The sequence below is a fragment of the Tribolium madens genome, unplaced genomic scaffold (genome assembly GCF_015345945.1).
Source record: "Tribolium madens isolate multiple individuals breed KSU strain unplaced genomic scaffold, Tmad_KSU_1.1 Scaffold_19;HRSCAF=116;Tcas5.2_LG9, whole genome shotgun sequence".
Taxonomy (NCBI): Eukaryota; Metazoa; Arthropoda; class Insecta; order Coleoptera; family Tenebrionidae; genus Tribolium; species Tribolium madens.
Window position 1 is genome coordinate 8,715,107 of NW_025400983.1, and position 23,516 is coordinate 8,738,622.

Genomic DNA, 23,516 nt, shown 5'->3' on the forward strand with positions numbered 1-23,516 from the left:
ATTTTTTTTTTGTAAATTATGGGTGCTGAGGTAAACACTTCTTCACTAGATAATCCACTTTATTTCACACATTAAATATATAGATATAATATGTATATTTCTAAAATTAGTTTGTGTTACAAAATAATTACAGTACGAATTAACAACCTTGATTAAAATTAATAAAAGTATAAAAATAAAATGGCAACTTGTAATTAATCGTTGAAATGCAAAATACAACAAGTGCATCATACGTGTTCTGCAAAATAAGAATTTAAAAAAAAATATGGAATTAAAAGATTTCTATTCGTAATAATAAGTCATTAATGGATTAAGCAAACCTACTTGACTTATAAGTCTAACTAACATTTAGATAGAAATACAAGTTGGTTTTTAATTAAACAGTTAAAGGAGTCAACTTCCACTTTTAGCAAAGAAAATTAAGAAAAAATTTAGATTTAAAGGAAAATTCAGCTAACCGAAAAGTTTATCGAAACACGTATGACAATATGGCTTGTCATTTTGTTCCTTGAAAGTGCCCTTATTTAGCTGCTTAAGGCAAAATGCACAAACGAAATGCTCTGGATGAAATTTCCTAAACATGGCTGTGATGCACCGACCGGAAATCGGTTTATGGCAACCGGCACACAACGAACCACGTTTCAAATGGTAATGGGTCTCGCAGTATGGCTGACCTTCGTGGTCAAAGAAGGAGCCACCTATAAACGGCTGGCGACAGTCCTGCAACAACAAAACATGATACAGTATTCGTAAAAATTAATTTTCTTGAGGTAAGATAAATAAAAAAACCTTGAAAACGATATTATTGAAAAAAAAAAAAATCAAACAACTCAAGTGGATGGTACAAACAAGAGTAATTTTTTCCAGTAACCTTAATTAAAACTGATGTTTTTTTTTTTAATATTCTTAAATTTTTGCATACAGGATGTTCCAAATTCGCGCCCCGGAAAAAAATACTAAGATAAGATAAGATTCTGGGGATTTCAATTTTGCACTTTGAACCTATTTATTTCTGTTTAAAAAAATTATTTTGCATGTTTTTTTACTGCAAGTTATTAGAAGAAGAAACAAAGAATCTGTACCCTGAATTATAACTATTTTTAACATTATTTATGGCAATTCTTTTCTACCTTTACTGAATAATTATGAAAAAAAACACAAGATTACCGGTAAAATTAAATGTCAAAATTATTTGGCAAATATAATTTTTTAAACATTTTTTCCATGTTGTTCTGGTACCTTATCTTATTTGGCATTTTTCTCTAAGAAGCGAGTCATGAAACAGCCTGTATATAAAAATATGTTTTTCTTTGTTAACTTTTTGATTTTGACGTGTCCAAAAAACCCATAAAAATATAGAACCGCATGCGTTGTGAATTTTAACATGTTTTAGCACTAGTAATTAATTTACATTTTCGTCGCCATAAAATAGAATAATAAAAATTTACAAATCCATTAACGTCCCTTCATTACCGTCTGCTATTAATTGAGCTGTCTTGTTTCACGTCGCCATTAAATGGGAATTAAATTAGCAAATTGAATGAAATAAATCACGTAGAGAAAAATTACATTTCGAGTTTGGCTCGTCTAGTTGCTACAAATCAAGGCCAAAAACGTGGTGCAACAAAAACCATTAAATAGAACGAGACAGAATACAAGTTTCATAAATTCGTCCTATATTTTCGTCTAGGTATACAACCTATAAATAATCCTGGCTTAAATATGATGTACAAAGACGTAGCAACTGACCCAATAAACACACAATTTATGAAACAGCCACTAAGGCCTCACCTGAGCAACAACGCAGCGCTTATGAGCGCGCAGAAAATTGCTCTTTTTTTTTGAATGTGTGTATTTTTTGTGTTTTTATTTTTTATTAAATCTTTATTATCTCAATATAATACAAATATACAAGACTTTGCTCTTATTTATGGGACAGGGTTAATATTTATTTGGGAGTGGTTTATCATATTTATTCATCTTCTTCGTCCTCTCTGCCGATGCATCCTGGACACACCGGTTTGCCTTCAACCGCATAAAACGACTTCCCTTGTACCGGCAACTTGCAATCCTATGATTTTAACTTTAATACCTGCTTTCCTCATTTTTTTTGCTTTTTTAATGTGTGAAGGGCCCCGTCGATACTTACCCTGCAAACAAAACAATCGGGATGCCATTGCGCATTCAATGCCGAGATGTAATTTTCCATAATGGCCCTATTACAAGCCCCACACTTGGGGGCAAACATATCAAAGTAATCGTCCCTACAGTAGGGTTTCCCTTCGCGTTCATGGAACCCTTCTTCGCCGAATTGCTTTCCGCATTGCGCGCAGAAGAAGTGTTCCATGTGCCATGTTTTTTCCAGCGCGGTCACGCATTTCTGTAAATAGACCGGTCAGAAAGTAGTTTTTTCAGCACCCGCTGACCTACATCCAAGATAGGTCCGTTACAGTACGCGCATCGCGGACTGAAAAGATTATGGTAATCCGGCTCGCAGTAGGGCTTCCCATCCCTCTCAAAGAAGTTCCTCGTGCCGAGCTCTTGAGTGCAGTGGGCGCAGGTGAAGTGCTCCGGATGCCAGGTCTTGCCCAAGGCGGTGATGACTTGTCCTACGATTGGTTTATCGCAGGCGTTGCAGCAGCCCTTCTGGCTGGTGTTGACCCCTTGTCGACTCATGTCGGCCTGGAGATTACCAAGCATAGAATCCAAATTCTGTTTGGGAGCGCTGTGGGATTGCGTCGCTTTCGTGGGGCGCGCGTACTGTGAATCGGTGACCGTCTGGTGCTGGGGCTGGCCCTGGTTCACCTGCGAACAGAAAGGTCAGGGAAAAAAAGCGATTTGGTGGTGTCGAGAGACCAACCGTCGATGAGGATGTTCGGAGGAAACTGAACAACCGCCTGCTTTTCACGACCAAGTAAAATTTTCACTCCCCTCCCCCCCCTCCCGGCATTCCCGAAAACCGGGCTATTTTTGTGGAACTGTGGCGGGATTCTTATTATGTCACAGTGTTTCTTCTCTAGCATACGAACGATGCATAAGCCGCTTTGTTATTATTATTTTCACTTACATCACGGTTCGAAAAAGCGCGGACCAGAAAATACGCCCACGCGACACGCATGATTTTATTCTTTTCGGTTATTTTTAATTGTTTTTGGCGTATTTTTAACAACCATTCATATAATTAAGATACAAATGTATTTATAAACCCATTAATCATGCCGAAAAAATTCCACTTACCTTGATTCCAGAGAGACTCGCCATCAAATCATCGAGTTCCCGAGTGGCTGTTGAAGCTGCAGGGGCCGTAGACGTGGTGATATGAGATGATATCAATTCTGTCTCGCCAGGATAACCTGTCTCGGTTTTTGTTTCTTTCACTGTGATCGTCACTTTTTTCGGACCAGTATAAATCACTTCACTGGAAATTATTTAGTTATCAACGTGACTGACATTTACATTAGGAAAAGATGATACCAACCGCATGACTTATGACCAGTGGCGCAACTCATTGTCTCAAAACAATGCGCAATTTAAAAGAAAATATGCAAAGTACGAGAAGAGAGAGAAAAATCAAGCATTTTGTGTATTAAAACAACAAATTATTTAATAGTAACACAAAATAATTTTGTCTCTTATTAGTTCTTGAGTAAGTCTGTAAAAATGTATTGCTTAATTGTTTTCAAAATTAAAAAGTTGACTAAACTAAACAAATGTGAACCCTATTACGATTTTGCGAAACTTTGTTGGATTTAAAGCAGTAAGTAATTGTCTGAAAAAAAATTGTACGTGATATTAGGGTAAAGTAACATTACAGTTTGAACACTGTAATATATAAAGTAATAAATTAGACTATTGCACTTTCTAGAAATAATACATTTCGTCTGAAGAATTTCACATAAATGAAATAAATATTAACATTTTATTTCAATACAGGAATTACAGGATGAGTCATATAGTACAATAAAGACCCTAACCGATTTTCAGATGCAACCCAAAATACATTCTCAGACATCACTATGCGTTAATTAATGTTCTGTTTAAAATTTTTCAAAGAAATAAACATAGATACCTGTGATAGCTTTGACAATTTTTATAAATTGGAACCCTACGGTGTACCTTTGACGGTTCAGATTCAGCCACAGCATTTTGTGGCATTCTCCATTTGTCAAAATCATGTCAGTGTTTTCATCGTTTGAGTATACAGGTGCGCCAGAACTTGCGCCCCAGAACTCGCGCCCCAGAGAAAAATGCCATATAAGTGAAGATACCAAGAACATAGAAAAAAATGTTAAAAAAATTTTATCTATAAAAATTTCGATGTTATGAGGGTTTAAAGTTTGCATTTTGATTCTATTTATTTCTGTTGGAAAAATAATTTTACAAGTTTTTTTTGCTATAGGCTATTAAAAGAGGAAACAAGGAAGCTGTATTCTATATCCTATCCTATATCCTATTGTAACTCTGTTCTACTGTTCAATGTTACTTGTGGCTTTTATTGGCAAAATTATTGTCCCTTTACTAAATAATTGCAAAAAACAGATACAAGATCATTAGTATCTTTAAATAGATATAAAAAAGTGTAGGATGTCAAAAAATATGTCAAAATTTTTTGACAGATTGAATTTTTTAAACATTTTTTTCATGTTCCTGGTATCTTACCTTGCTTGAAAATTTTCTCTGGGGCGCGAGTTCTGGCGCACCCTGTATTTTGAATTCAAGAGAAAAAAAAGTGGAATTTTTGACACTGCCAAATTTAACAAACGACATATCAACAATTACTTTGATTTAAATTTAATGAATTAAATTTTTCAAACGCACAAAAAGCAAAGTTGACTGTGAGAATGTATTTTGGTTTACGTCTAAAAAGCGGTCAGGCTCTTTAACATTGTAATGGTTGACACGATTTTTATACCTTCGCTGAAAGTTATAATTTCTCATAGATTTTGAGACACTGAGTCCAGAAAAATATTTAAAAAAGTCCACCACATCACGTATAAAAAATTAACAAAAATACAAAAACCGCCAAACAACAAATGCAAAATGTGTTATTTTTATTTTGCTTTGTTTTTATACTTTTTTGGATCAGTTTCTCTTATAACAGTCTAACAGTAATTCCCTCACATCCCAAAAAAAAACCTTTGTGCCGATCTTGTTGAAAACGCTCGCCTTGTGTAAGTGACTCATGCAGCCTAAGTTTTCAGAAAAGAAGTCCAAATGCGAGTCAATGAAATGTTTTTAAAACCCATTTAGACCCATCTGGTAATAATTTTGTAATAATTCATCAATAATTTGAATTTTAAATAAATTTTAAATCGGAGGTATTCATGCAGAAAGCAAGAAAATTATTGTTCGTAACAAAAACGTGACGTGATAAAAAAAGTTAAACTGTTATATTTGTTCTAGTGTAATTAAAGAAATATTAACGCTAAGTAGGTACAGTTGTCACTTGAGTGACATTAAATTGTAAAGTATGCTTTAGGACTGTTAACCTTATTTTTAGCTACTGTCAATCATAGTTGACAAATATGTACATAATTTAAGAAAATATAATAGCTGTCATTAATTTGAAATTGTCATTCATTTTAACGTTAAAGCTTGAATTACATTAAAGTGTCAGAAAAGTGACGACCAAAGTATTTTGTCTCCAACTGTACACTATTCCCCTCAATCCGCTTAATTTACAATAACATGACAAGCTTAATTTCTTCAGTTCGGACGAGCATCAGAACCATATCATATTTTGCCTTTGTATCATAAATCTATCGATAACTTAATTTAATTTTTCTTAAAAAAATCAACAAAACAATAGTCATTGTTTTAACAATCTTCGACAGAACAAAAAATCCTTCATAAAACTAAATTACATATTAGCAAGAAATTAAAAATTATATCATCTACTTGATCATCATAAATATACATTTATCTAAAAATATTTTTCTAATTAGATTTAGAGGTGCCAACACTAATGATTTATCTCGTTATTCGTATAAATACTATGAGAAATATAACATTTTCAAAAAATTGAACTTATATTTTAATAGGTAAGTCGTAGATTATTTGAAAATACTGATATTTAAAAAAAAAACGGTATTTCAGTCAAAAAAAAATATCCTTTCTGATGTTGTTACGCCACTGGTGTGACAAACAATGTAACAAATTACACACATCTTGAAACGCTTTACAATTGTCCGCCCAACATTTTTCAAATCGCGCAATTTATTTATCATTGTAGGTTCACATAAAACCTAGTTGAAGTAATTACACACGAGCATTTCCACCTACGTGAACATAACAACGACCAACTTGTAAATTTCTATTTCTGTAAGCGCACTAATAGTCAAAAACAAATCCTTCATTTGGCACAAAACTCTCAATAAAGTTGTTTGTTAAATTTAGATAAACACCTGGTTTAAAAAAAATAGTTATGTTTTATTCTCAATCAGATAAAAAAAACACCTGAAGTAATTAATCACATCTGTACCGAAATAGCAGTAGGTCAACCCGGTGACTTACAGAATCGGTACGTTAACAAATCTTCAAAGCGATAAATTTTCCCATATAAAAAAATATAGGTCGCATTACAACGTTAATGGCTCCGGTGATATAAACCTGATTTTAAGCCAAGAGAAATAATTCTTGCTTACCCGGGATTTAATTCTTCCAAAAGACTATCGACTGTGCGTCTGTTTAAAGTACTTTGGGCACTCGAAGGACGGGAATGAGGGCTCAAACCGCCCGAGCCGTTGTAAGTACTTCCGTTCAAAGTTCCATTCATTCCGTTTTCTGAAAAAAAAATCAATAATAAAAATAAAATTGGAATCAAAATGAATTTTACCTGAAATATTGCCATATCGTGAGTTACTCAAATCCTGCAAGAGAGTATCAAGCTCTGACAGATTGTTATTAAAAGTTCGCTTCTCGCCGGTTCCAGGACCGGAACCATAAYCATATCCCGGAGTTCGGGTACCAGAAGTCGGTTGGGTTTTCCCATAAGTGCCCTGAAATCACAATTAAACGTTTCTATATTCGACATTCAGGGTGTGTTGTCGACTCCGAATTTATTTTCGGAGAGTTATATTCGCTTCAGATTAACTTAAATTTTATATAAATATACAAGACGTGTGTATCTCGGCCACTTAACCAAACATACAACTGTTAATACATCTAAACAGCCCTGTCCTACCGGGAAAAAAACCTGAAAAGAATTTTCCTCGAATATGAGAATCTCTCCTCGCCGAAATCGCACGACCACTTGTTGATCATAATCAACAGGTGGTCGAAAATCCCTCTGGAAAACTCCGCCGACGGATCATAAGTCCATCAATTAGGTGACAATCCCCACCATTTCGGATTTGAAGTAATATTACTCAGTGTGCGACTGCACAAGGTCCCTTTATGGAGCGATCGGCATTCAAATTCGGCGAAAAGAGAGCGAAATAGAGACGTCGACGCTGCCGACGGAGACGACAGGAGTATCGCGACGCCCCACGAGTGGGGTGAGAGGACGGTTTGCGCACGGCGCGACGTCCACGATGCGAGAGAAAAAATTACTCAAAACAAGAAAAGACTTTATGAGAAAACGTATCGTATTGTCTATAAATAAGGATTTTCAGACGGTTCGAAATTTTCAAATCGGATTTCTATTTCGGTGTGCTTCTAATTTTGTGGGTCGAATGCCAATTTTCGAAATTTAATAAACGTGTTATTTTCTAATTGGCCATTTCGAAATTCGATTTTTTTTTCATTTTATGACCGTAAATTATGCGGATAATGAGTTGGCTCGGTCCGAACTATGCTGGACTTAATTTGAACAAGTTAACAATGTTGTCACTTAAATTTATAAAAAATATAAAACGAGATAAAAAAATAAATCGTACAATGTATTTGAAAGTATTTGAAAAAAAGTGGTAAACAAGTTAATTACGTCAAAATTATGTCAAACAACTTATCAAATAAAGCGCCAACATTTTTGTCAGCACTCGTTGTTTCTTGTGTTTATAGAATTCTCACAATTCTAATTATATTCGCAAATGTTTAAAATCATTTATATAGCGATATTTAAATCTTAAAGAATCTTAATCTTAAAGAAAAAGACGTCCCTCAAAGATAAGAAAAAACAGTGACGTAATAGGCCCATCCATCAAAACACATTAAAACTTGAAATTGCATTTTGACGATTTAAAAGGTTTTTATTGGTGCAATAAAATCGACGTTTAGAAAGCATCGGTTAAATATAGCACAACTGGCGCTATCTATTGGAGTGTTTTGGCGAATTCCCGATATTCGCAAAACATCTGCAAGCTTGTTGTTCTAAATATATTATGTATTTGCGTGGTTAAATAAAAGATACCGCCACAATAAAATAATTTTGATGTAGTAAAATTTGAATTTCCAAAATATACAGTCTGTTCCCGGATTAAATTTACAAGAGGAAAAAAAAATTATCTTCCATTTTAAGCCGAAATTGCAAAAGAAAAACATTTTTTACTTCACCTGAAACAAACTAATTCATTTTTCTCTTGATTTTGGACTTGTAATAACTGTAAACTTGTAAACATACAAGTATAGAAAAATTATATAGGAAAATGTAACTGTAGTAGAAAGAATGTATTTTAAAAATATGTGCCACATTTTTCACTTGCAATTAATTTCTCTGTTACATTTTAGATGATAAAGAAAACAACGTTTTTTTCGATAAATCTATTCATACATTTAAAATCTTATAAGAACGTGTAACGCTTTTGTTTTTAAACATTAAAAATGTATTTTCAATATTTTTGGTGCCACTGGATCAATTATTGACAATAATAATTATTTTAAACTACATATTTCTCATGAAATAATAACAAATTTTAGATTTCAAAACTAAAAAGTATACTATGCGAACATGGAAATGCTCCTAAATGTGAAAAATCTCTGTTTTACAATTAAGGGATAAAAATTCTTAAATCCTCATAGTCCCCCTAATTCAAATGGTCACTTTTTTAATCGTAGTGCTAGATATATCAATTTTGTAATCAATAAGTGAAGTAAAGAAACATTTTTCACGCTAGATTTATAATATACATCAAAAGATGTCGCCACACAAATTACAAAACAAAAGCAAACAGTTTTGAAACGACGAGACGTTTTTGAATATCTCCACCTAACACATCGAGATTTGTGACTGTGTTATTCTCAGAATAACTTAAACAAACTTTTTCCAGATGGCGTAACTAATCGTTTACACAGTTCCGCCAAAATAACACTCTTGCCAAAAATCAAAAAGCGACTCACCGATCTAACACCATATGAATCGACTTTCGAGGCGGGACTTTCAACCCCCGATTGTCGACCATCCCTCGAAGTATTCAAAGAGCCATAACCGGAACTACTACCGCCACCCGGAGACACGGTATTCTGAAGATCCGCCAAAAGAGCATCTGCAACACAAAACAAATAATTCAGAATTTAAAACCCACTAAAGAAGTCACTTTATACCGAATTCAGCATACGGGTTTCGAGTTGCGTCCATTTCGTCCGACTTTATCATAATTAATAAATCGGTTGATGATTGAGAGAAATTGGACAAAATGAGTGACTCTCAATTACTCGAAATTAAAACCGCCAAGCCGATAAAAGATGCGTCACAATTTGAGGGAAACAAATGTTATCACCCGGAAAACGGTTATTAATAAAACAATGTTTATAAAATGAAAAATGACAAGGTGGTAGCACTGATTACTTGGAATTTAATAGCAATGCAGACGCATCCTTGGCTTGCAATTAACTGAATCGAGTACCAGTTGTATCAATAATGGACAAACATGCAATTCCTTATCATTGCAAAGTTAACGAACGATAGGCGGAAATTTGCAGTATTGCAATCATTTGATTTTATTTACATATGGAAATTCTTTTCGCATGACCCCATCGATAATCGATCAAATTTGTTGTTATTCAATTTATGTCGATTACATAAACAAATTTGTTTTAGTAAAATTAGTTCGACCTTGAGGACCATTTATGTGCTGACTTATTTTTATTCAAGACGTAGTCGTGGGCTTGCCTCTCAATTAACAAAATTAGTTATGAATTGATATGTCAATAGTGAATCCTCACGACTCCAACTAAATTCGTGTCACTGGTTGCCTCAATAACAATAAAAATAAAAAATGTTAGCACATTTTTGACTTTGTTCCATTTCCAGGACCCCACGTGACCGCGTACCTACTTACTTAAATATTGCTCCCATTCGGCATGCGATTTAAACCTCATCACTTTCTTCTTCCTCTCCAGTGTCGTCGGAGGCGAAGGGTCGAAAGTGACCGTTTTCGGTGACGGCGTACGCGTGCGTATTTTAGCACTCATTTTATAATTATTATTTTTTCAAACACGAAGCGAGAAAAAAACAATAGTTTTGGGAAGATCCCGACTATGACTAACTGTTGCACCCGCGAGTTTTGGCAAACCTGGACGTGTCCGGTTATAAATAGACCACTTGCGGAATCACGAAAACTCCACCTTTTCCACCTTACGTAAGTCGCATTTTCGCAAAATTTTCCGGAAACGATTTGTCGGAAACGTGAACGACAAGACTGAAGTAAATTTAGACGATGCGAGTGTCTCCACGATCGACTGATTTAGAAAATCGTCCAAGGATTGAAATACGTCCAGAGTTACAACTTTTTATTGAAAAAACCTACGATTGTTAAACCTACGCGGTATTTATGACCGTGGACTTTTACAGACATTGCGTACTGGGAAAACATAATTGGAAATAAAAACAGGTGAAATCGAAAAATAAATGCCACACATTTTACTCGTTTATTCAACACTCTCTTGAATACAAATTTTATCAAAATTAGGTCAACATGAAATAATTTTCTCTAACATTACTTTAACTGGAAATTCAAATATAGTTATAGTTCAGTAAAACTAAAAAGTCAATTCCGGAACTTCCCCTACAATTCAAAAACGAATCTCAAATCAACTTCAAATTAAATAAATTCCTTTATACAAGCAATTCTAACGCACTGGATGCCAACTTCTCATAAATTTACTAACACCTGGACTTCAACAACCCTCTCTCAACTCCCGCAATTCCGGTCTTACACATGCTTAAAATCTTTTCCACATCTTCCATGTTTTCCACTACTATTAATTAATTAATTAATAATCAATAACAAACGCCCGAAATTTCACTAAAAAAATTTCAATTAAAAAAGATGACATGCCTAAACATTTCAAAACGAAATACTCTTACTTTTAATCCACTGTTATTACGATATAATTGAAAAAGAAAACACCTTTTCACTCATTTATTCGGTATTTTCATCACTGTAGTCCAAGATTGGTTCATCACAATTGAATTTTTCCCTAACAATCCTCAAAACGGACTTTTGGATCAACTCAACGTCCTCACTCGGTGTATAATCATCCTCTGTTGACCGTGACACAGTCACAATCACTGGAGGTGTCTTCAATCCTTCTAAAACTCCCCGAAAACGCTCAAACATAACTCCCAATTCTTCACAACTTGACACATGATGAGGCAGCTCCGTATCATCACAAGTGCAACCCGCATCATGAACCAACTCCCAATCGATTTCTTCCTCCGTGTAAAACTTCAACAACTTATCTCTCAATTCCCGAACTTCACTCGGAACGTCATCCGGGAGACACTTCCTTTCTTGCATGTGCTTGAAAATCCTTTCCAAAATTTCAATCTGCTTTTCCCGCTTTGACATACATTCAAAAATATCATCACAGAATTTCTCAAATTTATAAATCTCTTTCAATTTGTTGTAAGTACCAGCCTTGTCATAAATATTCTTGAACGGATTACTCGTACTGAAAAAATCCAAATCAATGTCCAGAATGTAGGGTCCCTCGACTTCGGTCAAAAGTTTTTGTTCAAAATTCTCCCCCAGTGTTGCAACCCTCAAAGAAATTTCTCTAACACCCTCCAAATCTTCCGTTTTGGCGACCAAACACTCCGAAACGAAATAATTCTCTTTACAGTCGACCCGAATGTGGCCGTTTTTATTCCTCCCGATCAAAAATTTCTGATCACTGTCTTTAATCTGATGAGCCCATGGCGGCTTGATCCACCAAAGAGTCTTGAAATGACCAGCGTAAGCCCCTGGTAACATCCAATTTTCGATACTAATTTCCTCGAACAGTTTCTCTTTTTCGTACACGAAATTCTCAGGCATATTTTTGGGAATTAACATATCAGGATGCGAGTCAAAATGTACCATTGTGTTACCCTCCAAAGGCAAGAACTTCGCCCCCATATTGCGATAAATATGGGGCAAGACTTCATGATGATACTCTACCACATAAATCGGAATTTTTTCACGTTTCCGGCAACCTGTTGACGAAAAATCACTTTTAAACACTCACACACCACACCAACGTTTCGTTCCGCGTAAAACCGACATCATCAGGGCGAAAATTTCCAAAACTTACCACTCATTTTTCAAAGTGAAACAAATCGAAATCACCGACAAACCGCACTCGTTACCTTTTACAAATGACATCATCTTGACGTCAGTAATGTACATATGTGAGTGTTTAGACACATACGATAACAATAGGGAAGTTACAAGATTTGTTGGGCGGAAATATCAGACGTTCGTGGCATAAATGATTGATAAAAAAGAGTTCGTTGGACTCAAATTTTCTCAAATAAAATTAATTTCGATTTATCGGTTTGGAAGAGTGTGAAAGTGTGAATTAACGGTGTCAAGTCGCAGGAAGAGGACACAAACAGCAAAGCTGCAATTATGTTGCATACTTAGCAGGAATTGCTAATAAATCAAATGTTTATCGAAAAAAATCACAATTACGTAATTTACTACTTGAAAATACGAATGAATCAAATTTACGACATCTATTAATACGTCAGGGTCTGTTTTAAATAATTTCAATCGCAGAGTTAAAAAAAAAGGATGTCTTTATTAGAGGTATTAACAGGAAAAAATAAACATATCAAATTGGTGATAAAATTAACAAAGTATTGAATAAATTTTGGAAAATTCTGACTTTAATGAGGAAGTACCTAATCATATCAAATTGAAAATGATCTCATTTATCTCATGTGTGTGCTATTTTATAACAAAACGCGACTACCAGACCGAGTAACCCCAATGATCTTTTTGTTTTGTTGTTTTTACATCAGAGTCGTTTTAGACAGCCATTTGGACACTTGCCATCTTTATACAGACAATAGATAAAAAAAGGGAAAAAATCTCAATCGAAAAGAAAATTTACAGATTGATACACCTGTTTACAAGTTATTTGTTTTTAAAGAGGAAAAAAATGTAAACAAACGACTTACATCCGGGGGAAGTCCCATTTTTGAGTGTGCACTGATAGGGGTGTAAAGTCCCGGGCACAATTTTCCCATACATCGTACGATCCATGATCGCGTAAAACAAAAACTAAAGCGCCAAATTCAAACGTCTGTCAAAAGTTCGCACACGGCCAAATCACGTGGTCTTCGCGACACGACCGAAAACATGAAGAAAACTCGCGGACATATCTATGATTATTTTTATTTTCCATTTTAATTTTATTTACAAATGTATTTTGGCGCGTGCGCGACGTTCAAATTTAGACTACTGCCCACAAAACGATACCGGCGCCAAAAAACAAGAGAAACGAAAAAAAGAAGAGAATTTTACCGGAAATTTTCGAGATTAATCACATTTTCCGACACTTATTAACCGGTCCAATTTTAGCCGGTCATTAAAGGCTTTATTTTCGGAGTGCTGTAACGGCTCGACTAAAACGACTTTAAATATTTACAAAATAACGAGCGGACAATTAATGCAAAACTTGTCGATATGGAGGGGGGGGGTTTCACATGGTAATATAAATATGATGTAATTGTGTACAAACAATCGTCTTTTTGTGAGATTGGCAACTTCAAGGTCCCATCTCCTTAGAAAATAGGTTGCACTTTCTCGCTTTGCCTTATATGTGTGTAGATTTAATTTGTCGGCGACGTAATATGTTTCATAACGAGGTCAAAATGGACTTTTATTGAAAACTGATCCGAATTTGTTAAGTTTGAGATGACACAAGACTGAATAATGAGACAGGAAACGCTAGAAATAGTCCTTCGCATCCGACTGAAAGAGTTTTATAAAAAGACCCATTCATTATGTAGAAAGATGAAGCTACAAATACTGTTTTATAATTCGTATTGCCAGCTGCCGGCAAATTAAATTTAGAATAATCTAGACTGAATTAAAGAAGTTACGTCAGTTTAATTGACACCTGTCAGTCTTCAATTGTTTACAAAAATTACACCTCGTTAACATTTTTGCAACCGCTGATCGCTGACCTTCCACTTTATCAAGTATTGCACTAATTTCCAAAAATTCCAATTTGGTATTATCAAAATTACCGTTTAATTTAATTTCAATCATTACTGATGGCATCCGTATTAATAATGTGTTAACTTACAAATAAATTTAGGTTATGCGCCAAAGCAGGTGGTTTAGATAAGCGAAGCGTTTGTGTCCTTACCTAGGTCATCCATGATAACTAGCTGCCGTTCTAATACTAATTTTAAGTGAAATTTGTAAACTACATCACGAATTATGAGCACTTTTAAGGAAAATGACCTTATTTAGACATTTTCGCAGAACCACAAATGTCAAGATATAAAATTCCAGACGGTCAGTGTGGGCAACCTTGAAAGAAGTAAACAACGATCAAACAGCGGCTCTCAACAAGTTTTTGCAAAATTTTGAAAAACGAAATGTGGACTTTTACAGTTTAAGAACGTATGAATTATCTTAACAAGTTGCTCTCTTTATCTATGACACGTTATAACAACGTAGTGGAAATTACTTTGAATTATGATAAAAGTCAGTGAGGACCTTAAAAAATGTGTTAATAATTTATGATTAATATAAAGGTAATATTAGATTAAAACACTGAAAATCTTTAACATAAATAAAAAATTGGTTTTATTGCTATCGTTTTTTTTATTTATTTTTGTCATCATCAATGGTGAAGTCCCTTGTCTGTAAACCCCAAAGTCCCAGAGATAAAAATATTCAAATCATAGACCCCACAGGTCATCGTTTATAAATGCAGAAATTCGCGGAGGTTACTTTCGTGTTGTTCCATTAAAGGACGTGCATATTAAATAAACAATAAATGAATTAAATTTTGCACACAAGGCAACAGTTAAATATGGAAGGAAAGTTCGTGCTTATTTTTGCAATTTTGCACCAAATTCTCGCTCGAACAGGTAAAAAGACGTCGTTCAAATCCCATTTATGTTTTAATGAGGTAGTTTCCAGAGTCAAATCTGCCGACAGTATGCCCCGAAATTGTGAGTCGAACTAGATGGGGGGCACGCACTCCTTTGGAAATCGATTACGCCCTGATCCCCGTTGAAAATGTGGTCGTCCATCACACTGTGACCAATACTTGTAGCACAGAAGACGAATGTGCGGCAATTTTGCGAAACATTCAAAATTTCCACATGGAAAACTTGGATTTCCACGATATTGGATACAAGTAAAATTTAACATTTGTTTTTTATTTTTTTAATTTTTTCCACAGTTTTTTAGTGGGTGGTGATGGTCAGATTTACGAAGGTGCAGGCTGGCACAAAGTGGGGGCTCACACACGTGGTTACAACACTCGATCCTTGGGCCTCGGATTCATTGGTACTTACACGAGTAAGTTGTTTTTTTCATGATATTTTTATATTTTATGAGTCTTTTTACAGCTCAACTTCCAAATAACAAGCAAATACAAGCCGTTAAAGATTTTCTTCAGTGTGGTGTTGAATTGGGAGAGTTGGGCAAAAATTTTAAATTGTTTGGGGCGCGTCAAGTTAGTTCTACTGAAAGTCCGGGCCTGAGACTCTACCGTGAATTACAAAACTGGCCTCACTTTACCAGATCTCCTCCTAAATAAACTGTATTATATTTATTAATTGTATTTTTAAAGTGTTTTAATAAAATTAAAAAAAAATCTGATTTTGTTTTTGATATTTAATTTAAAAATAGCGCCCTGTTGGTGTTGTGGTTGGTTGGTTGGTGAAAGTGGGGTTATGTTATTTTGATTTTGCTAAGTTAGGAAGTGAAAAACATATAAAAATGCCGAATTGGGATCAAATTCAAGCGCAGTTAAAACACCCAGCGAACCCAGTTGTGTTTTTTGACATTTCTGTTGGAACTACGGTATAAAATATCATCGAGATCTTCAAAAACAGTAATATTTCTTTTGTAGGAGATCGGCCGAATGATTTTTGAGTTATTCGCAGACGCGGTCCCCAAGACCAGCGATAATTTTCGCCAATTTTGCACCGGAGAATTCAGAAAAGACGGCGTGCCATTGGGTTATAAGGGGGCTAGTTTTCACAGAGTTATCAAAGATTTTATGATTCAAGGGGGCGATTTTGTCAATGTAAGTATTATTTTAGTGTGATCTCGCAACTAAGATATTTTTTTAGGGTGATGGTACCGGTGTTATGAGCATTTATGGTGGCGGAACGTTTCCTGACGAAAATTTTAATCTTAGACATGACGCTCCAGGGCTTTTATCCATGGCAAACAGTGGCAAGGACACCAACGGTTGTCAGTTTTTTATAACTTGTGCTAAATGTAATTTTTTGGATGGCAAACATGTGGTTTTTGGACGTGTTATTGACGGATTACTTGTTATGAGAAAAATAGAAAATGTACCCACAGGACCTAATAATAAGCCTAAAATTCCAGTCACGATTATACAGTGTGGCCAAATGTAGTAAAATAAGTGTAATAATTTAAGATTTTTTAAATAAAAGCTCTAAAATGTGAATAATTAATTTTTTGTTTCTTTGGATTGGTAGACCTGTTTAATAATCTATTCATAACCTCAGTTGTCAAAAACGTAAATAAACGCGAAATGGAAAATAAAAAAATATCCTTCGGTTTCAGCAAAATTAGTAAAAAGGCCGAAATTAAGTCAAATATTTCTAAACCTGAAAATAAAGTACAGTTAATAGAGTGTTTAGAAGATCAATCAATAAAAATAAAAGAGTAAGTTTCGCATTTGAGGTTATGTTATTTTTGCTAAAAATTACATTTTTAGTTGTGTTGAAGAAATAAATAAGCCACTAGTGATACCAATTCAAGGGCCATCAAATAAGTTAATAGATCAAATAAAAAAAGCAAGAGAAAAACACATCAAACTTGAAATTAAAGAGGAGGAAAATTCTGTACCGGACTCTGCCCTGTCTCTTGATGAATTAGCAGCAAGAGAACTAATTCGAGGTAATTTCATAATGTTTTAATTGAAATGTTTTAAATTTTTTATCAACAGAGGCGCAAAATCGTAACACTGTACAAAGTGAATCAAAAGTTTACTCACTGCCTTTAAACGAAGAAAAATTTGTGGCGGAAGGGGCACAAGAATCTTCTCTTGATGATTACGAAAGTGTACCAATTACAGATTTTGGTATGGCAATGTTGCGTGGAATGAACTGGAAAGAAGGAATGCCTATTGGGAAAAGAACTAAAAAGTCTGTTTAATTAATAATATGAAGACTTCCCTAACTTTTTTTTTTCTAGAACTGAGGTACCAAAAGTCCCAGAATTGCGGCCCAAAGGTTTGGGTTTGGGTGCAAATAAAATGGTAACTTCTAACACTCCTACACAAAGTGTAGACAAAGAGGGAAAAGCGCTCCAACTTGTAAAAGGGGCTTACGGTAAAATAATAGCCGGAAATCACAGAAGTCAATACTGCCAAGTCCAAGGTTTAGATGATGAAAACTGTAGAGTTATAGTAAAGACAGCTCTCACAAATGAGATTTTAAGTTTAAATGAATTTTTAATCGTGCCTGTTACTAGTGAGGAGTATAATAAATGTTCAAGGGTGATAAGTGAGTAGTTTTCTCTTTTATCAAAGTTACGATTAACTACTTGGTTTTAGATAACGCTAAGTATGAGGAACATGTAGAAAAATCGCGGAAGATGGAACGAAGTTGCTCAAGATCACGTAGCAGGTCTAGGGAAAGAAAACGTTCTCCAAGTCGCGAAAAGAAGCATAAGAAAAAAACAAAAAAGAGTAAAAGCAAGTCACGAGATTCAGATTCCGACAATGACATCAGGAGGAAGAAGAACAAGAGGCATTCAAGACATGAAAGTAGCGATAGCGAGTCAGAGCGTCACTACAGGCGCAAGGGCAAAAATAAGAGATAACAAATTAATTAAATATATTTTACTATAAACTTTTTCTTTTGTTGGCGGTAACCTCTACAATTACTGTCCCTGTTCCAATTGAAATTTATGTGTGTCATTTTGGCCAATTACGGCACCAATGCGATTACAATGGACTTGCTGTTAAAATAGACTGATTTTGGCTGAAGGTGTCGCAGTGCTGAATTTGCGGTTTACTCATTCTTGGCGACTATGAATCGTGAAATAAACTGTTTGTGAAAGTCACATTTGATTGAAAAATATACAACCGGTTTGTAAATGCAGTTTTAGCAAATTACGGAATATATTAGGAATTTATTAGTTACATGACACGGTAAGTTACCACGACTCAATTTTTCTATGTTAAAAATTTAGAGGTGATATTGGGTATTAGTGGTAATTTATTAAGAGACATTTTTAGATTATTTTTCTCGCAGTGTGATAAATTACGAGTGGCGACTACAAAGGAATTTCCGTGAGTTTTTTTTATTTATAACATCCAAAAGTTTTATTATTACGTTTTATTTTGGGCAAGTTCAGAGTTGATGCTAATTCAATTACGATTGCAATATATTATGTACAGAGTGTTTAGCTCCAACCTGAAAACCGTTTATTGTCAAAAAAAGGAAAATTTAATTATTTTTGAACATTACGACTTAATTGAAATAAAAGGCAAGAATTTCGAAAAATCGGCATGGTTTAGTAGTATTACTTCCGACACATTTATCTAGAAAATTTCAACTGTGTTTACCGTTTAAATAAATTTATTTTTAAAAGCTTGTTTTTCAGAAGCTACACAAAATTTTCTTCAAATTTTCTATTGCTTTCTTATAGACTTGAATGTATACAGTTTTAGCATAAAGAATAAAAAAAAATGTTTTAAGTATGAATTTAATTTGCAAACAATGCCATATCATTAGCGCAGTTTAAACAATTTAAATTCTCGAAGCAGTAATCATCTAATTGCATTGTAAAATCGTAATAATGTATTTATTAGTGATTAGTGAGATTTTGTTGATATTATACAAAAATCAATGAGCCATAAAAAATTAAAGCAAACGAGCATAATTTAGCCCCTCATTAGAGAAATTACATGTTTTGCGATAAGCTTTTACCACGTGGATAATCAACCGTTTTTAACAAATCGTAAAAATGCCTGTTTTCCCATTTTCCATGTTAACGTATAAGCGCTGTGGGCCGAATCAATATCTCGCAACTGGAATTAGTTCAGTTGTGCAGTTACGTTTTGAATCCTTTGCAGATAGGTCTAATCGCTTTCTAGCTTAAATTTTGCTTTGCTTTTACCAATAAAAGTGTCAGTAATAAAAAGGATTTGTAAGATTAATAAAAACGGCTAACAGAAAAGTTTTTTATTTACTGGCCACTCCACACGTGGAATGGAAGAAAAGTCTTCAAGATTTTCGGGTAACGATTTGTTTTTCCTTTCATCAATTTATAATGTTAATTGATGACCGGCTTAATGAAGCGTTATTAGTTAGGCGCGACTTGCTTTATTGCTATAAAAGCGATATATCAGTCGTGTAAACAGTTTTGTGGCTGGGTTGGCAGTGTGGGGCAACATGAACAAAGATGGTATTTTTTCAATTTTTCCTATCCCAAAAATATCGACTTTTGTGATTTAACTACACTAAAAATTCTTGCTCGGGTAATATATTGATTTTATGAAAATTTTCCTATTTAGTGCCCATTTAATCAATTCAAGTTGACGGAATTAGGCCAAAGTTCTCTCACGTATTTTGTTATTTTTGTAAAAATAGATTTTGCTATGCATTGGCGCAATTGCAAGCTTCGTATGAATCCATGAATGAAATTTAGGTCAAGTCAGAGTTTTTTTTTTGTGGAACATTTCTATGTTTCTCAATTATTTATTGGAGTTTTTGATTAAAACATGTATGATTACTAACGCGAAATTACAAATACCACTATCAGTAACTATTTGTTATAATTTTCGCTACACTTTTCTGAAATAATGGAGTAAGTGCGTCATCGCCCCATCGATTTTACAAAAAATTACTTATGTCTTATTGTCTGTGGACAGTAAACACGTAGATACCAATTGTACGCTTGTAATGGCCATGTGCCAAGTCAAGTTAAAACCAAACAGCAAATGTCTAGCATTTTATTCGATAACCAAGTGCTTTGCCCTTCCGCACCTAATTTTCTCTTGTCTTCATGTTTCTAGACTATTTATTTGCCCAAATGTCATCCGACACTGCCGATGCAAAAGTGGAATGTACAGAACAGCCAGGTGAAAACAAAGAGTTGACCGGAATAAAAAAATGGATTGCGGAAAATTTACTTCTTCTATTGACCCTCCTAGGAGTTGCCGTTGGCGCTATTGTCGGTAAGTAAAAATCATGTATTTAATTCGGGTCGAAAACCTTATCCTGGTATCCCAACAGCTGTATTTGAACACGTGTTTGTATTCAAATAAAAATGAATTAATAAACATAACTACGCATTGGCGAAAATTTTCCAACCGATTATCCGAATTTGTTACTCGGGTGATTCGATCAATAAGTAATATTGTGTCGATTGGGAGTGCAGGAGTATTAAACAAGCAAACCCTGATTGTAATAAGCTTTCGCTCGGATTTGCCAGTGATGATTATCACTTTTTGCATTTGTAAATTTCTCTATGATGCAACAATCTCTCAATAATTAACCTTGGCCTTGGATTTATTTCTAAATAAGAAGATTTTTATTGTGTGTTATGGGTCTTCTTTTAAGTACATAACACTTCCGATACTTCACACGCGCTCTAAACTAGAGTAATCGTCACAGAATTGAAAAAAAATTCCGAGTAAACAAAAATTATATTTAGCGTCGCGTCAACGATTAATTAAAAATGATTTTCTGGGTTCAAAAATACGCCTCCCTTTTCCTGGACTGGCATTATTTCAAAACGTTAATTGCTGCTCCAAATTCCACTTTTTCAGGTTTCGGCCTCCGTCCTCTGCCTCCATCAAAAAGCACAATAATTCTCCTGTCATACCCAGGAGAACTGTTCATGAGGATCCTCAAACTGATCATTTTGCCTTTGATCATGTCCAGTCTGATCGCAGGAAGTGCGAGTTTGAATGCACGCCTCAACGGGCGAATCGCCTTGAGGACCTTCCTGTATTTTCTGGCCACTTCGGTGATAAATGCAGTGTTGGGGGTGATCCTCGCCGTACTCATGCATCCAGGTGATCCCGGACTTAAAGCTGACAAAATCGAATCGGAAGTCCAGAAACGAAGCGCTTCCGTGTTAGATAGCTTATTGGACTTGGGAAGGTAATCACTTTGGCTAAATTTAATCCGACGCAACACATTCGCCACGAGCAGGTCGGGTTTTAGTTGACATTGTACACCAATCGAGAGACACGCACACAAACAATTTTGGTTTACTTGGAATTTTTATTTTTAGAAACGTCGTCGCCGATAATATTTTTCAAGCCACTTTTCAGCAAGTAAGTACTTACGGGAGCTGACGAGGGGTACTTATTCAAATTCCAAAATTTTTAGTTTTAAAATAGGCAACCAACAATACATTTCCCGCTGAAACAAAATGGAAACTAGCCTGAAATTCTGTAGAAACTTAATTTTAACATACCTAAATGTCAGCATGGAAAACAATAAAAACTCACTTCAAAATTCTTATTTCTCAAAAATGCAATAGAAAAACTTCTACAAAATTTGTTTTATCGCTTCTGATGCTGCTAAATCCGCCGTTTTGAAAATGTTTATTTTAGAATAGGGATCCTTACTGTGTTAAGTAAGTTCCAAAAATTACAAGTGGGTTCCATGTTACCAAAACTAAATAATAAAATTGCAATTTCAAGGGGTTGGTGCAAAATTTGATCTCTACAAATTTCAATCTGATTAAAATTCGTCAGTTCTTTGACTAAAAAAGGGAAAGGCGAAAGGTTAATTGTCGTTGTCTATTATTATCATGCTAATAAATAACTACCCCCTGTCTAGTCCCGGTTTGTTTGCGTGATTGCGAGGCAGATGGTACAACATTTCGATTTTCCAGGCCCACACTGATTACGTCAATGTGACCGAAAGAGTCTTTAACGAAACAAGCGGCGTATTTTATACCATTGACGTCACAATGGCGGTAATCAAATACAGATCAGGAACCAACACGATAGGCATCGTTGTTTTCTGCCTGGCCTTCGGGACAATCCTTGGGACTCTGGGTCAAAAGGCCAAGATCGTGATCGAGTTTTTCTCCGTGATTTTCGACGTTGTGATGAAGATGGTCACTGGTGTGATTTGGTTGACTCCCATTGGGGTCAGTAGCGTCATCGCCGGGAAGATCCTCTCAGTGAACAATATCGCCCTTGTGATGGCCCAGTTAGGTTGGTTCATCGCTACTGTTATAATAGGTGTTTTCATCTATCAGCTCGTAATAATGCAAGCGATTTACTGCTTATTCTTGCGCAAAAACCCGTTCAAGTTTTACTTGGGCTTGGTCCAGGGGACCTTAACGGCCTTTGCTACAGCTTCCACAGCTGCTGCGCTTCCTGTCACGTTCACTCTCATGGAAGATAAGCTCAAAATCGATTCCAGAATCACGAGGTTTGTTTTGCCGATTGGATGTAATATTAATATGGACGGGACGGCTCTCTTCGTAGCAGTAGCGTCGGTGTTTTTTGCCCAAACCAATAGTATTTATTTAGGAGTTGGAGAACTCATCACGGTTTGGTAGTCCTCATCCGATTTTTATCGACAGTTTATTAATAATGTAATTCCAGTTTCGCATCAACTGCGGCATCTTTTTCCTCTGCCAGTGTCCCTAGTGCCGCGCTGGTGCTCATTCTGATGGTTCTCACAGCTATTGACATTCCTGATCAAGATGTATTCCTCCTATTTGCCGTTGATTGGCTTGTGTAAGTTCTAATAAAACTCACTGCTTTTCCAATGACCTGAATTTTTTAGAGATCGATTTCGTACCACCAATAACATGTTAGGTGATTGTTATGCGGCTGCTGTTGTTGAAAAACTGTCGAAAAAAGAATTGATGGCTTGCGACGCAATTCTTTTCCAGGTAAAATATATCACCAGTTATAAATATTGTCTTACAATTTTTTTCTGCAGGAATCGAGCAGTTTCGATAATAACACACAAAAAGACTTCGAACCTAGTGATATTGTTATAGATCGTGGACTAAACAATGGTGCTACAAAGTAAAATGCAATATTTAACAAAACCCTAAATTAATTTGTGATGCTAGTTTGTACACACCATAGTTTTAGGACTTTAGCTCAATATGAATAAACATATTTATGTATACATATCGAACATTATTTTTTAT

General features: G+C 35.0%; 6 protein-coding genes across 18 annotated transcripts; 4 read left to right on the forward strand and 2 right to left on the reverse strand.

The window, feature by feature from the left end:
• Nucleotides 1–60: 60 nt before the first annotated feature.
• LOC123015915 (paxillin) lies at nucleotides 61–14,660 on the reverse strand. Of its 5 annotated transcripts, none has more exons than XM_044415979.1 (8): nucleotides 10,218–10,631; nucleotides 9,277–9,422; nucleotides 6,836–6,998; nucleotides 6,645–6,783; nucleotides 3,238–3,418; nucleotides 2,431–2,805; nucleotides 2,150–2,380; nucleotides 61–720 (listed from the first exon to the last, which is right to left on the reverse strand). In XM_044415979.1, the coding sequence occupies exons 1-8, from the start codon at nucleotides 10,348–10,350 to the stop codon at nucleotides 454–456; spliced, it is 1,635 nt and encodes a 544-aa protein (XP_044271914.1). In that variant the 5' UTR covers nucleotides 10,351–10,631; the 3' UTR covers nucleotides 61–453. The 5 variants fall into 5 exon arrangements, with proteins under 5 accessions (XP_044271914.1, XP_044271916.1, XP_044271917.1 ...); XM_044415981.1 differs by lacking the exon at nucleotides 10,218–10,631 and adding an exon at nucleotides 14,521–14,660 and having other exon boundaries at nucleotides 68–720; XM_044415982.1 differs by lacking the exon at nucleotides 10,218–10,631 and adding an exon at nucleotides 12,454–12,592 and having other exon boundaries at nucleotides 68–720.
• LOC123015918 (peptidoglycan-recognition protein 2-like) lies at nucleotides 10,296–15,992 on the forward strand. Of its 2 annotated transcripts, XM_044415989.1 has the most exons (5): nucleotides 10,296–10,517; nucleotides 14,640–15,253; nucleotides 15,306–15,525; nucleotides 15,571–15,689; nucleotides 15,740–15,992. In XM_044415989.1, exons 2-5 carry the CDS (start codon nucleotides 15,196–15,198, stop codon nucleotides 15,928–15,930), a joined length of 588 nt encoding a protein of 195 aa, XP_044271924.1. In that variant the 5' UTR covers nucleotides 10,296–10,517; nucleotides 14,640–15,195; the 3' UTR covers nucleotides 15,931–15,992. The 2 variants fall into 2 exon arrangements, with proteins under 2 accessions (XP_044271924.1, XP_044271923.1); XM_044415988.1 differs by having other exon boundaries at nucleotides 10,296–15,253.
• LOC123015917 (UPF0489 protein C5orf22 homolog) lies at nucleotides 10,793–14,654 on the reverse strand. 4 transcript variants are annotated; one of them, XR_006413410.1, is made up of 3 exons: nucleotides 13,325–13,820; nucleotides 11,246–12,355; nucleotides 10,793–11,183 (listed from the first exon to the last, which is right to left on the reverse strand). XR_006413410.1 is itself a non-coding variant. In XM_044415986.1 (2 exons), the coding sequence occupies exons 1-2, from the start codon at nucleotides 14,531–14,533 to the stop codon at nucleotides 11,301–11,303; spliced, it is 1,068 nt and encodes a 355-aa protein (XP_044271921.1). In that variant the 5' UTR covers nucleotides 14,534–14,654; the 3' UTR covers nucleotides 10,793–11,300. The 4 variants fall into 4 exon arrangements, 3 of the variants coding, with proteins under 3 accessions (XP_044271921.1, XP_044271919.1, XP_044271922.1); XM_044415986.1 differs by lacking the exon at nucleotides 13,325–13,820 and adding an exon at nucleotides 14,521–14,654 and having other exon boundaries at nucleotides 10,793–12,355; XM_044415984.1 differs by having other exon boundaries at nucleotides 10,793–12,355.
• A 42-nt stretch (nucleotides 15,993–16,034) lies between the features above and the next one.
• Nucleotides 16,035–16,822, forward strand: LOC123015919 (peptidyl-prolyl cis-trans isomerase H). The gene is made up of 3 exons (XM_044415990.1): nucleotides 16,035–16,196; nucleotides 16,246–16,422; nucleotides 16,469–16,822. The coding sequence occupies exons 1-3, from the start codon at nucleotides 16,113–16,115 to the stop codon at nucleotides 16,760–16,762; spliced, it is 555 nt and encodes a 184-aa protein (XP_044271925.1). The 5' UTR covers nucleotides 16,035–16,112; the 3' UTR covers nucleotides 16,763–16,822.
• Nucleotides 16,823–16,867: 45 nt separating this feature from the next.
• LOC123015536 (G-patch domain and KOW motifs-containing protein) lies at nucleotides 16,868–18,226 on the forward strand. The gene is made up of 5 exons (XM_044415312.1): nucleotides 16,868–17,036; nucleotides 17,089–17,270; nucleotides 17,320–17,518; nucleotides 17,568–17,878; nucleotides 17,929–18,226. The coding sequence occupies exons 1-5, from the start codon at nucleotides 16,903–16,905 to the stop codon at nucleotides 18,195–18,197; spliced, it is 1,095 nt and encodes a 364-aa protein (XP_044271247.1). The 5' UTR covers nucleotides 16,868–16,902; the 3' UTR covers nucleotides 18,198–18,226.
• A 145-nt stretch (nucleotides 18,227–18,371) lies between these two features.
• On the forward strand, nucleotides 18,372–23,494 carry LOC123015535 (excitatory amino acid transporter). 5 transcript variants are annotated; one of them, XM_044415310.1, is made up of 8 exons: nucleotides 18,372–18,528; nucleotides 20,398–20,559; nucleotides 21,154–21,490; nucleotides 21,624–21,666; nucleotides 22,233–22,906; nucleotides 22,957–23,091; nucleotides 23,141–23,249; nucleotides 23,300–23,494. In XM_044415310.1, exons 2-8 carry the CDS (start codon nucleotides 20,415–20,417, stop codon nucleotides 23,390–23,392), a joined length of 1,536 nt encoding a protein of 511 aa, XP_044271245.1. In that variant the 5' UTR covers nucleotides 18,372–18,528; nucleotides 20,398–20,414; the 3' UTR covers nucleotides 23,393–23,494. The 5 variants fall into 5 exon arrangements, with proteins under 5 accessions (XP_044271245.1, XP_044271244.1, XP_044271241.1 ...); XM_044415309.1 differs by lacking the exon at nucleotides 18,372–18,528 and adding an exon at nucleotides 18,535–18,669; XM_044415306.1 differs by lacking the exon at nucleotides 18,372–18,528 and adding an exon at nucleotides 19,124–19,619.
• The last annotated feature ends 22 nt before the right edge of the window (nucleotides 23,495–23,516 follow it).

Excerpts from the sequence above, each read along its gene's own strand:
- LOC123015917 (XM_044415984.1), bottom strand. The coding sequence starts at position 13,409 with ATGGATCGTACGATGTATGGGAAAATTGTGCCCGGGACTTTACACCCC. Across the intron at positions 12,356-13,324 it reads AAATGGGACTTCCCCCGGAT|GTTGCCGGAAACGTGAAAAA; the intron begins GTAAGTCGTTTG and ends TTTCGTCAACAG.
- LOC123015918 (XM_044415988.1), top strand. The coding sequence starts at position 15,196 with ATGGAAGGAAAGTTCGTGCTTATTTTTGCAATTTTGCACCAAATTCTC. Across the intron at positions 15,526-15,570 it reads TTCCACGATATTGGATACAA|TTTTTTAGTGGGTGGTGATG; the intron begins GTAAAATTTAAC and ends TTTTTTCCACAG. Across the intron at positions 15,690-15,739 it reads ATTCATTGGTACTTACACGA|CTCAACTTCCAAATAACAAG; the intron begins GTAAGTTGTTTT and ends GTCTTTTTACAG.
- LOC123015919 (XM_044415990.1), top strand. The coding sequence starts at position 16,113 with ATGCCGAATTGGGATCAAATTCAAGCGCAGTTAAAACACCCAGCGAAC. Across the intron at positions 16,197-16,245 it reads ACATTTCTGTTGGAACTACG|GAGATCGGCCGAATGATTTT; the intron begins GTATAAAATATC and ends TTTCTTTTGTAG. Across the intron at positions 16,423-16,468 it reads AAGGGGGCGATTTTGTCAAT|GGTGATGGTACCGGTGTTAT; the intron begins GTAAGTATTATT and ends ATATTTTTTTAG.
- LOC123015536 (XM_044415312.1), top strand. The coding sequence starts at position 16,903 with ATGGAAAATAAAAAAATATCCTTCGGTTTCAGCAAAATTAGTAAAAAG. Across the intron at positions 17,037-17,088 it reads CAATCAATAAAAATAAAAGA|TTGTGTTGAAGAAATAAATA; the intron begins GTAAGTTTCGCA and ends TTACATTTTTAG. Across the intron at positions 17,271-17,319 it reads AGCAAGAGAACTAATTCGAG|AGGCGCAAAATCGTAACACT; the intron begins GTAATTTCATAA and ends TTTTATCAACAG.
- LOC123015535 (XM_044415306.1), top strand. The coding sequence starts at position 19,592 with ATGGAAGAAAAGTCTTCAAGATTTTCGG. Across the intron at positions 19,620-20,397 it reads AAAGTCTTCAAGATTTTCGG|ACTATTTATTTGCCCAAATG; the intron begins GTAACGATTTGT and ends TCATGTTTCTAG. Across the intron at positions 23,092-23,140 it reads TTTGCCGTTGATTGGCTTGT|AGATCGATTTCGTACCACCA; the intron begins GTAAGTTCTAAT and ends TGAATTTTTTAG.